General features: G+C 34.1%; 3 protein-coding genes across 3 annotated transcripts; 1 reads left to right on the plus strand and 2 right to left on the minus strand.

Annotated features, from left to right (window-relative positions):
* On the plus strand, nt 1,508-3,006 carry LOC18605033 (GDSL esterase/lipase At3g48460). The gene is made up of 2 exons (XM_018116700.1): nt 1,508-2,185; nt 2,298-3,006. The coding sequence occupies exons 1-2, from the start codon at nt 1,544-1,546 to the stop codon at nt 2,799-2,801; spliced, it is 1,146 nt and encodes a 381-aa protein (XP_017972189.1). The 5' UTR covers nt 1,508-1,543; the 3' UTR covers nt 2,802-3,006.
* On the minus strand, nt 7,216-10,275 carry LOC18605035. The gene is made up of 5 exons (XM_007037806.2): nt 9,598-10,275; nt 8,975-9,137; nt 8,717-8,783; nt 7,741-7,975; nt 7,216-7,618 (listed from the first exon to the last, which is right to left on the minus strand). The coding sequence occupies exons 1-5, from the start codon at nt 9,681-9,683 to the stop codon at nt 7,408-7,410; spliced, it is 762 nt and encodes a 253-aa protein (XP_007037868.1). The 5' UTR covers nt 9,684-10,275; the 3' UTR covers nt 7,216-7,407.
* Nucleotides 11,168-13,025, minus strand: LOC18605036 (adenine/guanine permease AZG2). Its single transcript, XM_018117228.1, has one exon. The coding sequence runs from the start codon at nt 13,023-13,025 to the stop codon at nt 11,388-11,390; it is 1,638 nt and encodes a 545-aa protein (XP_017972717.1). The 3' UTR covers nt 11,168-11,387.

Consider the following 13,864-nt stretch of genomic DNA (forward strand, 5'->3'; position numbering starts at 1 on the left):
CAAAGTTAAATTTTTTTTTATGTCATCTTAAACCTTGGTTTCAAATAACAAATTTTGAGTAAAAATTTTCAACAAAACTAACAATCATTAGTAAAAAGTTAATTTTTTGACCCTGCATCATTAAATTTCAAATATTCATCATTCAATAAAAGATTTACTTTTAATATATTCTTTTTTTAAAAAAAAAACTCTAATTGTTGGAGAAATAAACAATTTGATTACAATAGCCTTTATCTCAAGAAAAAAGTTTATGATTTTTAAGGTATATATAACTTCAAATTTTTAGACCCTCAAATAAAAAATTTTTAAGTTTTTTTTCTGATTAAGCTTTTTAAAAAAACGAAGAACAGATTTTTTTTTAAAAATATTTAAATTAAAAAAATAATATAAAAGGCATTTATATTTTAAAACATCTATATAGTGTTAGGTTTAATTCTTTTTAATTGTTGATTAATGATGATAATAATTAAAGGGTAAAAAATATTATTTTTGAAATAAGAGGATTAGATCTTATTTTGAAATGTTTTGAAAAGACATTTTGGATTTTACTCTTTTTAATCTTTATATTTATTTACTTAATATGTTAGTTTGTTAATTAAATTATTTGTTTGACACGTGTCTAACCAGTGAGTTAACGGTTTAATTAACGTTAGGCAAAATGGTTTTGAATTATGAAGAAGGATAATTGATTCGAGTCACACTGGCTGCGATCTACTTCTTCGAAAATGAAAAGTTCTTTGGTATTTCTTTCAAGTCACCGAAGAAACCGGTGATGGGATTTCTTTTCACATTTAGAGCCCCCAACTAATTTCGCTTCAACTACATTAAGATCCTTCACCTCTAAAATTTATTAACTCTCACACCCCCACCTCGCAGGCTTACGCCATCATCAGTGCCGCATAGCACCCTATATTTTATTTTCTCTCTTTTTTCAAAATTGAGAACTTCATCACGAGTCCGATTTTACTAAATAATAACAGCTGAAGTTAATTAATTTTTATTCTTTTAGTTTATTTAATTAAATTATTTATTTATTTTTAACATAATACTTAAAAAAATTTTAAATTATTTAAAAATTTTAAATAAATTTTTACTTTATATTTACATGACGATAATATGTATTAATATGAAAACTGAAAAATATAAAAATATCATGTTATCATGACTCATTAATATACAATGTCATTATTTATTATGACATGTCAATATATTACGTTATTGTCTCATGGTATAAAGTAACAACTAACATTTTAACTAAGTCACTATTAATTATAAGAAATTAATAAAATATAATAAAAAATTTATTTAAATTTATTTTAAATATTATTTTTATTTTTATATATAAATTTTGAATATAGTGTGAAAATTCAAAGCTACTTTTTCAGTATATTAAATGCAAATACCCAAACTAACTCAATTATACAGCATGAGGGTATCAGAAAATGTAGGGCCACGCAGCGAGGGGGCATTGATTAAGTGTTTGGGTATATATATATATATGAGAGCGCGAAAGGTTCTAAAGAGTAAAAAACGCCCATAGACAATGGCTACCCTCTCAATATTACATTTTTCATTGCAGAAGATCCTCATCACCGTCAACACAATCTTCCTCCTATCTTCTTCTTTGCCTTCTGCTTCTGCCATAACTCCTTTTAAGAAGATCTATGCCTTTGGTGACTCTTTCACTGACACTGGCAACACGGGTTCCCTCACCGGTCCCACAGGCTTTGTTCATGTTTCCAACCCTCCCTATGGCACCACCTTCTTTCATCACCCTACGAACCGTTACTCTGATGGACGGCTAGTGATTGACTTCGTGGCTCAATCATTGTCTTTGCCTTTCTTGCCGCCCTACCGTAAGAGCAAAGGCAACACGACTTATGGGGTGAACTTTGCCGTGGCTGGCTCAACAGCAATAAATCATGCTTTCTTTGCCAAGAACAACCTTTCTCTTGATATCACTCCTGAATCAATCCAAACTCAACTGATTTGGTTTGACAAGTACTTGGAGAGTCAAGGTTGTAAAGGGCCAGAGTCAGGCCCTGAGTGCAAAGAAGGATTGGATGATGCTTTATTTTGGATTGGTGAAATTGGTGTCAACGACTATGCCTATACTCTTGGATCAACTGTATCAGATGACACTATCCGGAAACTTGCTATCTATAGTCTTACCGAGTTTTTACAGGTAACAAAGTAACTTCAATTAGTAAGAGTTTTTGGCTGCATATCCTTTTGTAGGTAAAGCTGTAAGAAGACTTCATAAAATCTCAACTGTCTTGCTTCTAATGTTTTTGCAGTCATTGCTGAAGAAGGGTGCAAAATATGTTGTTGTCCAAGCTCTGCCTACAACAGGATGCCTACCACTGGCCATGACACTGGCTCCTTCGGATGACAGAGACGATATAGGCTGTGTGAAGAGCGTGAACAACCAAAGCTACACCCACAATCTAGTCCTCCAAGCTAAGTTATCCGATCTCAGGCAGCAGTTTCCCCAAGCTGTCATTGCTTATGCTGATTATTGGAATGCCTATCGCACGGTCATGAAGAATCCAGAGAAGTATGGATTCAAAGAGAGCTTCAAGGCATGCTGTGGAACAGGTGATCCCTACAACTTTGATGTGTTTAATACATGCGGCACGCCATCTGTCACTGCTTGCTCAAACCCCTCTGAACACATCAACTGGGATGGAGTGCACCTCACTGAAGCTATGTATAAGGTGGTTGCTGACATGTTCCTCAATGGAAATCTCAGTAATCCTCCATTCAAATCCTTGCTGGAAAGAAAACAGCAGAAGCCATGAAAGCACGAAACTCTTTGCCTTCGAAATTGCCTTGATACTATTTCTTGTTGATTGTACCTTTACAGTTCACTTGTGAGATAAATTCTCTGCCGGAAGCTTTACTCGAGTTCTCTCGTTTCAACAGTACAATTGATATGCTCAAAAGTCAAAACCTATAGCGAGCTATGGACTTGCTATATGGCAATGGCAGAAACTTCCTCTGATATTTATTTATCAATCTGGAGATTAAAATCTCTTTTAATTTAAGAACTATGAAATTTAAGTTCATACCTGAAATGGGGAATCACTTATTATTGTGTATAGGAATCAAAAGAACATTAAGGATTGACATAAAATGTAGTAATTCAGACTATCTTGAGCAGAGGAAGGTTAAGTGAACTATGGTTCAGGCAGCAAGCATAATCTTAATTTCCAGGGCATAATATTTTAAGCATAAACAAATACAATTATATATCGTTATTGAGGGACAGAATCCTGATCTGATCAACGCAGAAATCTGTAAATAACCAGACTGAGGTTCCCCTGAGTCCAACTTGTTCTCTGAAAATTTAATATACAAGGTAAATAATAACAGAAAGCCAATTGCGAATCTCGGTAGAGTTTCATACTTCATATGTGTTAACTACTTAAGCACAAACTTGGCACCAAGAATACTACTGGATTTCATTAGAAATGCGGTATTTTCACTGACATCTTCCCCTTTCTAAAATCTGCTGGACTCTGCTTCTTAATTGGACAAATGGCTTTTTTATTTATCCGAGCAAGCAGGGAAAACCTGCTACACTAGAAACTGTACAAATCAACAAATCAGCAGCCACTATACATCAAAAAAGAACTAAGCTGTATGTAGAGGGAAAGAATCACAAATTCTTCAGTTTTTGCAAAGAGAGGCATTCCTAGCAGCATCCTCTTCAGACAAGTCACTAAGTTTGGATCGAACAGAACCAAGAATGCAACTAAAAATCTTCTCAGCATCATCACCCTGCTTTTCATGCTTCCTGTCCGGCTGTGACGCTCTAACCCGATAAAGTAAATATGTGCACGCAATGCTACTTTATAAAACAGTCACCTCGAGAGATTTTCCTTTCAGCCAGTTTATCCAATTGAATTCCTCAGACCAATCCCCAGCAGGCCTATTAATATCACAGCAATGCAAGACTTTGCTCCGAACTTGCTTAGAAAAGCAGCAGCCGAAAACAAAAGTGATCTCTGACATCAACAGCTTGACCACAGAATAAACCAGAGGTATTCATAGGGATACCCTACCTGGAAAGCATGTGCAGATTAGGGAGCTTGTCCAAAGTAGCCATCCAAGCAATCAAGGCATGCCTGGGAATATTATGCTGAAACCAGATAAGTCAGTGTCTGCCATAGTGCACCTTAGGCTTCTTATGCCTAATGAAATTACATGTATCAGCAGCATTAAGTTCACATGGCTTGGAGGCCAACCACTTAGCTTGATCGCCAGTAAACTCAATGTAAGAAGCAGCAAGATCTCTAAGCTTGAGAAGTTTCTTCCAACACCAGCAAGATCTCTAATCTGCAGGAATCATGAAGAATTGCTTCTTCATGTTTTGTTAATGTGCATAGTTGTATATTTCCTGATTCTCACTGAACCAAATACATCGATACGAGGAACAAACTTAGCATGCTAATAAATAATCAGATAGAGCATAAAATCTTTTGCTTCTTTTCTTGTTCTTACCCAATGAAAGTGCCTTTTGTTTTTACCTAAATACCCCCAATAAAAGAGATGGCCATTGGGTATGGGTCACTAAGTTGGCATTTGGCTCTAAAGTCTAAAAGTGATCGGATCTAAAACCAAGTGACCAGCAGGCAAATTGCAGCCACCTATTCTAAAAAGTAGCCTTGATGATAACTAAGCTTAATAACATTTTTAAAAATAACCATTAAAAATAAAATATTTTTAAAAATAATCTTTTTTATAATTTTAATTATTTTTAATTAAATTGAATAAAATTATTTTTAATAAAATTACATATTATGATATTACACGTCATGTATATAAATATGTTACACATTATGTACAAAAACATATAATACATTATGGTTAGATTGTTACACATCATGTACAGAAATATGTGACACATCATGTACAAAAATATGTGACACGTTATACATAAAAACATGTGACACGCTATGTATGGAAACATGTGACGTGTTATGATTAGGTTGTTACATACTTGTTGAAAATAATACTGTTATTGCACACCATGTACAAAAATATATTACACACCATGATTAAAAAAAGTTATTACACGTCATGTTCAAAAATAAATATTATTGTTACACGACATGTTGAAAAAATATTATTATTACACGTCATATTCAAAAACATTTTGTTACACTTTAATTTTTAAAATGTTGTTGTTACTTACGAACCAAAACTTCAAATCCTTTCAACTCTCTTCATTTTTTTTGTTTTTTTGACAATTTAACATCGATTAAAGTGTTTCTAACATATTTTCATAAATCAAAACATAAATTTTTTTATCTAAAACACCTATTTCAATTAAAAAAAAAACTCTTTTAAAAATCTAAGTTTATAAATTTCAAATTTTGAGTTTATTAGTGTTTAGGTTCCAAATTGATTTAATTAAAAGTTATTTCAAACATCTGTGATCATTCTACCGTTTTAGTTTTACGTAAAATACTTAAAAATCAAAATTTCCAAATAATCACCAGTCCAAACACGTTAAAACCATTGTTTGGTATTTTGAAAGTGCAAAAAGAAAAATCAAAATACAAGAGAGAAAAATCGGAAGTATAGCAGACGAATGCTAAATAGAAAAATCGATAAAATTTGAGAGTTGAAAGAAATAAATCAACACAAATAGATAAAAATTGTGGTGAATGATTTAATTTATTTGAAATAGTTTTAAGAATATTTTTGTCAAGTTATGATTAAATATAATTAAAAATAATTAAATTTATTTTAATAATTATTTTTAAAATATTTTTCTCAAAAAAAACTATTTATCATAATTTCTTTTTTAATAAATCATAAAGAAAAGTAAAGCTTTCACAAAGTCACTTTTCTATTAACCATTAAAGAGCTGCCAGTTGTATGAAGCATATTAAAGACAATCCTTTAACTGTTGGGTGTAACCCTTCGGATGGTGGTGTATTCTTGGCAGTTGTTTCCTGCACCATTTTCCATGCTCCTGCATTTCAAAATACACAGAGCCGGGTCATACTCAAGCTGAAATGCTAGTTTCTTCATTCTCCTTAATTTGGAACTGCGAGCAGTTTGCAGCATGTGACATCAACTTTCCCTTGTATACTATTAGAGACCTTGAATGGATCTGTCTCTGCATTTTGCTACAATATATATATATATATATATATATATATATATATATATATATATATAGTATGTGTGTGTGTGTGTNAATATATATATATATATATATATATATATATATATATATACATATATAGATGTGTGTGTGTGTGTGATTCTGTGTAATTTTCATTCTATTTTTGAGTAAATGAATTAGTTAAGCAAGATTCGTTTTATTGGGAAAGTTTAGAGCCCCTCTGGCTCTGTTAAGCATCCATAACTGGTTGATCATAATGAAGTAACTGGTTTTTGCTTCCATGACAATGATGGAAGGGTTTACTTGCTCGAGCCAAAGACTTCCACAGTCAATTATACGTTTTGGGTACTATGTATGCGTTATTACTTGCACATTTGATACAGGCCCCCATGAGAGAGGTTCTCAAGAGTTGGAAAAGAGCAGCAACTTTGGAGCTAAATTGCATCAGGTCCCTAATTACAAGCAAAGAATGTGCAAGCTCTAACCTTCCCAAAATTTTACTGAACAATGCAAAATGAAACCCAACTTCAAAAACTGAGAATTTGCTTTAGCTCTAACATGACTTAAGACACAAGTATTATAACAGAACAAAACAAATGCTGCTTTCTGCATCTTCCAAGCTGTGCCGTTACAGTCTTAGAAAGGCTGGAAGGATGACACGTTCCCAAACAATCGCTTTAAAGCAAATTACAGTATTAAACTACAGCATATTGACATTCATGTCGTCAAAGAATAGACCAAATGTTTACAATCAAGCCTCATTGCTGACAACTCAAGGGGGAGGGAGATTATTTTCTCTGGCCAGGCACAGTCAATTCATTAGTAGATATGAAAATTGCAAACAAAGTCACAATGGTATACTCAGCACCTTAATTACTACAACAAACTGGCATATATATATGCTTGTGCTGTGTCAATTTTACTGAAATAAGTGCCTAAAAGCTTGAAGCACTACAAAGTCTAAATAATCATAAGCAAGAAGTCTCTAATGGAAACTCAGGCTCATAACTGTTAACCAGCCTCCAACAATAATCCAATTAAGTGTTTCCTGGTGCATTGTCAACAAAAAGAAATTTTAAGGATGGGGGGATATCGCAGAGTTTATTAATATATTAATAATTGGGGATCTTCCATAATCATATACATTATTTTGCTGAAAACATGTTTTGCAACTGAAATTCTCAACATGAAAATCTCACCAGAATATACGCACATCCAGTGGTTGGCAATTTTCTCTCTGTACATCAGAACTTTCTCCTATCAGATTAGATTAAATACTCATAATACATCAAGAATAAAGCATCTGGCATATCCTTAGGCAGCCTGTTTATATACAAATGTAAGCGCAACATATCCTCCTTTAACACGGTTTGAGTTTCAACCACTTCAGTACTGCGTGTAAGAACCCACAAGTCCCCAGAAGTTACTCTTTTTAGACTTCCACGACAGAAAGGGCAAGATTCTGATCTTATGCTCCTGTAAGGTGAGGAAACAAGAGGAAGAAAGAACAGATCAGATGTTAAGGATAAGGATTTTCTCGATTACCAAATATTAGCCAAGGGCAAAGTCCAAAAGCAGGAAAATGAGGTCTTACATACCAATCACGATAGCAATTGATACACATTGCATGACAGCAATTTGGCAAAACTATTTTGTTGCATGGCTCTAGACAGATTCCACATTCATCTTCTCTCTCCAACTCCATATCTGTAACTTTCCTCTTATCGTCTAATTTCTTCCTGACAACCATCTCAAAGCAGTGATCTTCCCCTGGTGTTACATCAAGCTCTGACAGATCACCATGAAGACGCTGAAGAGATGGTAATATGACACCTGCAATTTCACATCCATAATCTATGAATTCTGATAACATGAGTGCCTTCCTATTCTTTTCCAAGTTGATAGCATAAATTCTAAAGAAGACAATTCAATATTATAAAATAAATGGTTTTAAGATTTTGGGAGGATTGGATTGTGATCTAGATTAGATTATTATATATAAACTCAATTCTAGGGTTCCTGAATTAAGAATATAGACCAAAAGAGACTTGCTATAAATGTTTTTTTTGTTAAGCCACTTGCTATGAATGTTGTGCATGATGAAGATGCAATACTATGCAGACTATTAGCATTTACCGGTTTATTTGGATTGAGAGAAGTGAAAAACTCAATGATTTCTCTTGTTTGGATAGTCAAAGGGAAAAGAGAAGTGAAAAACAGGAGAAATATGATTCACAAGTTCTTTCCTGACCCCTACTTGAGTATCTCCAAATGTCCAATTTCTGTGACGGCACTAATGGTTATTGATAAAACATTTTACTAAATTCTGAAAATATCCCCTGAATTGATGAATGAGAGGTTAATCAACTATCAAACTTTCGTTTCATTTCATTACTCTCTTCTCACTTCTCTCAAGTCCAAACAACTGAAAAAAAAAAAAAAAATTCCTTTCATATTTACACAAAATTTTCCTCTATTTGTTATTTCTCTCACTTCTTTTCTACATTTAAATCCAAATATTGTGTAAATTAAGAACAAAACAACATGAGAGAGATGATAGTTCACTTCACATACAGTAGAATTCCCTTATGGTTGCTTTCCTTCTGCATGAAGAGATACTTGGCCTTCCATCAGAGCATACCTAAGAATATAAATTAACAAGCACACGACACAAAGATTCATTAACTCTAATTGATTTCATTCTCTAAATGAAAATTGAAAGTAGAAGAGGAAAGCGGAACAACAACAACAACGAAAGGAAGAAATAGAGAAAAACTAAATAATTGAATTCACAATAGAAACTCATAAATAAGTGAGTATAAATTAACTGACCTGATACACAACAATGTGAAATAGGTTTACATAACTTGAAAGTAGACATGAACATGAGCAATCCAACCATTGAAGAAAAACCAAGAAAATGGGTGCCAAATGATTGTAAACCAGTTTCATTTGAAGACATGCACCCCCCTTAGCTCTTGGAATAGAAGCCGCTCTAACAACAATTTAAAAAACAAAATTACAAAAATATAATTACATACAAACAAAAAAAAAACAGAAAATGAGTAGAATTGAACCATAACTGTGCAAAGTCAGAAAGCAATGTAACACAAATTATGAAATATTGCTGCACAAAACAAACGGAGATACTAATACAAAAGTTGCAGATTTTCTTTTGATCCCGGAAACTCTGTAAACACCCAATCAAATATTTTTCTTGACAAAAAAAAAATTCCTTGAATCTGTCTAGAAAGGAGGCCCTTTCACCTCCTGGCTTCAATAAAATTTTAACCTTGTCTAGATTACCGAATAGTAACAGAAAACTCATTAAACATGATCAAAGCTATATTTTCAAAAGAATCCCAAAAAGTTTCAATTACCAGTCAACATCAAAAAGTCCCAGTTATATATAAAAACAACAGCAAACCCAAAAAGGAAAAGAGGAGTAAACTCACAGCATATTGGCATGTTGAACGTCAGCTTCAAGAACCTTAAGGTAATCCTGGTAAGATGAACTTGCAGAAAGCTCAAAATAATCCATAATTTCCCTTGACTTTAAAGTTTAGACCAAATTTAACACACTAACAACAAAAATGTAAAACAAAGAAAAAAAAAAAGGAGAATTTAGAACTCCGGGTTGTTGTTTTTTCTCTAAAAAAAAAAACAAATATCCTATGAACTTGAAAATTTGTTGTTTATTGAACGATAGAAGGGCCTAAAGAGTGAAGAAGAAGCAGGTGGGAGGGACAGCTAGTTGTAATGGAGTTGGAATCCTAATATCCATCAAACACCTTTTAAAACCAAAAAAGAAATAAAGGAGAAGGAGGATTGGTCAGTTGATTCGTATTCTTTATTTTTGAATTCAAATTAATTAAGCTTCGTTTGATTTTTTGACTTCCTAAAAAACTTTGCCCTTTGACCGTATAATGGAGCAGTTATTGGGTGGGTTAGGTGCTTCTGCCCCTGTTGAAACCGTTCCGCCGTCAACTGATTACTATTGCCGGTTGGAGTATTGGGCCAATTGGGCTGCTGCTCCAACTTTCCCGTATATACAAAGCTGGAGCCTGGAGGGATGAAATAACCCTCTCTGTTTGTCAAAATTGGGTCTTGATTCAAGATTTTATGAAAAAAGTATAAACAACTACTATTAGTAGATTATAACTATTGAACTAACATGATTAATTCGTGAAAAAGGGTAGCAGTCAAGGTGGGAATTTGGAGCTTGTCTGAAAAATGTGTATTCTTCAAGTTCAAGAAAATGCTCAAGGAATTTGTATGGGATCACAGTTGTGTTTTGCAAAAATCAAAAAATGACGACACTGCATATGGGTTTGCAATGATATTCAACTAAAGTCTTTTATGTTTGTTGTAATTTACTTGAAGCTTCTAGACGTTCATGACATGTCCGAGCACGTGAGATATTTACGTTCCTTCTGTTTCACGTTTTGGATGGCTTTTAGATTCAAATCAATTATTAGTAGTTTTAAATTATGTTTGTCGATATGTTAATTTGACTAATGGTTGATATTTGTTGTTAGTCAAAATATTATTTGATATTTTATATTATTTGATAATAATACAGTATGTTAATATATTATAATAAATAATGATGTGATATTTTAAAATTGTAAAACGATATATATAATCACGTTATATTTTTCACCATATACGATAAAATCGTATTAGAATCATATAAATATAAAACGATAAGAGATGTTTTTACTTAATAGTAGTTAATTAATCGTTAATAATAAAAATATATTTAATTTAAAAAATATATATAAATTTTAATTAAATATAATAAAAATTTATTTAAAATTTTTAAATATTTAAAAAAAAAATTTAGCATTATATCTAATTGATTCTATCACAAATCCTAATATATAGTATATGACTATGACTTGAAAACTGGAATTTGGAAATGGCATCTACGTTTTTTTTTTTTCATTGTTTTAATTGCTACAATATGATATAGAAAAAGGTCTTATCCCGAAAAAGAAAAGTTGACAAAAGGCATAAAGGTAGATGGAAAATTAATTCTATCATCGATATACCAAACTAGAAACCACACTCAAAAGTTGTACTACCCATTTTACAATAATGTGACTAGCGACAAACAAATTTTGCTGCAAAAAAATGATGGGGGTACTGACGGGTTGGAGTTACTTGTTCTTGTTCCCCACCTATTTTTGTTTACAAGGAAACTGCAGCCCCTAATAAAAGCTCCGACTAATTTCTCTACCATTCAAATGATTTCAACCGTGGACTCCGCCCCAGTTGTAGCAGCTGACACTTGATTTTGTTCTCTGACTACCATTTTCCTCATCTTGTTCAACCACCTAATCAATTCCAGTACTAAATCATACAAGCTAAGTGCAGCATAAAGCCCAATGCCACCAATAATTCCATTTGCTATAGAGTAGGTTAGTGGCATCAGCAACATGGTGACAAAAGCTGGTGCTGCTTCCTTCATATTTCCCCAGTTAATGTCCTTTACCACTTTCATCATCATCACTCCAACCATTACTAGGGAAGGACCAATAGCCCATGGGGGTACGCTGGTCAGTAATGGAGTAAAAAACAATGACAGGAAGAAATACACACCGACGATCACAGCTGTTAATCCTGTTCGACCTCCTTCTTTTATACCTGCCGACGATTCTACGTAGGTGGCCACTGGAGATACTCCTAACGCCGAAGCCATGACGGTGGAACTAGAGTCGACTATGTATGCCAAGTATTCTCCTTCAAAACTTCCTTTGTCATCAACAAAACCTCCAATTTCCGCCATCGTATATAAGGTGCCAGTTGTGGCAAGCACATCAACGTATAACAATGTTGCCAAAGCCACCCAGACCTCACTCCTATTGAAATTGCTGAAGCTAATAGCTCCAGCTGTGGACTGGATTTTGTGGAAATCTACCACTTTCTTGAAATAATTGTAATTTGCGTCACCAAGTGTGGTATCAGGAAAGTATGTAACAGCAGTGCCCCTAATCCAAGAAATTAATGTAACAAATAGAATCCCATATATCATGCTGCCTTTAATCTCCTTCATTAACCCATAGCAAGTGATCAGAAACCCCGCAAAGCCCAACCAAAATGTTGGGCTTCTCATTTTGCCCCCAAGGCAATTGCCTGTAACCGGGTCTGTGCTGGCACAGGCTGTGACTGTCACCAGTGTAGATGGATCAGGTCCTACGAGGCCTAACCCTTGGTGGATTTGCAAGCCTACGAATGCTATAAACAGCCCAATTCCTGCTGCACATGCAAGTCGGACTGGCTGAGGTATGAGCCGAGCAAGTTTTGCTCGAAGCCCTAAGGCAGCTATTGCAAGGAAAGCACAGCCCTCAACTAAGACCACCGCTAATGCAGTTTGGTATGACAGAGATCCAGATCCATGAAACCCCACTAAGTTATAGGCCAAGTAGGCATTAGGACCCATACCAGGAGCCAAGCCCAAAGGTAAGTTGGCTAAAATTCCCATAGCAAACGACCCAATCATGGCTGATAAAACAGTGGCTACAACAAGATCACTCTTAGTTTTTGAGAGGCAGTTTTCATAACCTGCATTAGGCTTGAACATGCAATCCGGGGAAGCGGTTTGGTTCACCGGAGCCGAGCAATCAGCCGCAGAGCATGTGCCACCGGAGTCTGCAATGATGGTAGCATTAACAGTGATGATATAAGCCATGGTGAGAAAAGTAGCTGTACCGGCTCGCAGTTCCTTTGTGAAGCAACTCTTCCTTGCTTCTAGCTTGAAGTACTTGCCAACTACGCTCTTGGAAACTGTATCATTGAGAGCTATCTCCATCTTTCTCCATGACCTTGCCAGCCTTGCGCACAAGCCAATTCCCATTCTTCCACAGAGTTCACCTCCCATATTTCTCTCTGTTGCGATTTGGAATAATATAACTAGTATATATAACAAGAAATAATGAAGTGAATCCCGTTGGATTTTATAGGGCATTTGTCATTCATACAGACAGGAGTTATAGTTTAATGAGCGTTACGAGAAGCATTTTTCAGTACTTTAATAAAATTGGGGGCAGCTTTAGAAGGTAAGGTAGAGTAGGCTACCACTTCTTTTGCATTATTAAGGCATGCCATTGCCTGGCTACATATTTTAATTAGTATTGCCAATGCCAATTTTCTAAGCCTAATCCCTATTTTATTGCTGAAGAATGATGGTTAAGATTCGTTCTGAAAGTTGACTGCTTTCATTGTGGTCCACTGACTATGAAGAATAAGGAAAAAAATCCAGGCTCTTGTTACCTTGGGAACAACTTTTTTCCTTTCACAGTTAATATATATATATCTGCGTCAGTTTTACTATATTGTCTCAAACAGTAATAATTAAAATCTAATCATATTACCATATATGGTCTATGATAGATAAATAATTAGCTCAATTGTATGTGTATATACCAAATTAGTAATTGCCCAAAGAATCACTTTTCAAATTATATAACTTTCAAGCTTATAGATGGATCATGTCAGCAACCAAAAACACCGTGCATATGGTATAGATACAATCAAATGAGAGAATTTCTGTTAATCTAATAATATTTGCCCATGCTCGCTAAAAGCATACATGTTCCTCAAATTCGGAAGAGGAAATAAAATGTTTAAGACCAAGTTGTTATGGAAATTTTTGTTTTTTAGAGTAGTAGCTCGAAAATTCCAAAATCAAAATCTTTGTATGATCTAAAATTATTTTAT

Source organism: Theobroma cacao, chromosome 3, assembly GCF_000208745.1.
Source record: "Theobroma cacao cultivar B97-61/B2 chromosome 3, Criollo_cocoa_genome_V2, whole genome shotgun sequence".
NCBI classification, from domain to species: Eukaryota; Viridiplantae; Streptophyta; class Magnoliopsida; order Malvales; family Malvaceae; genus Theobroma; species Theobroma cacao.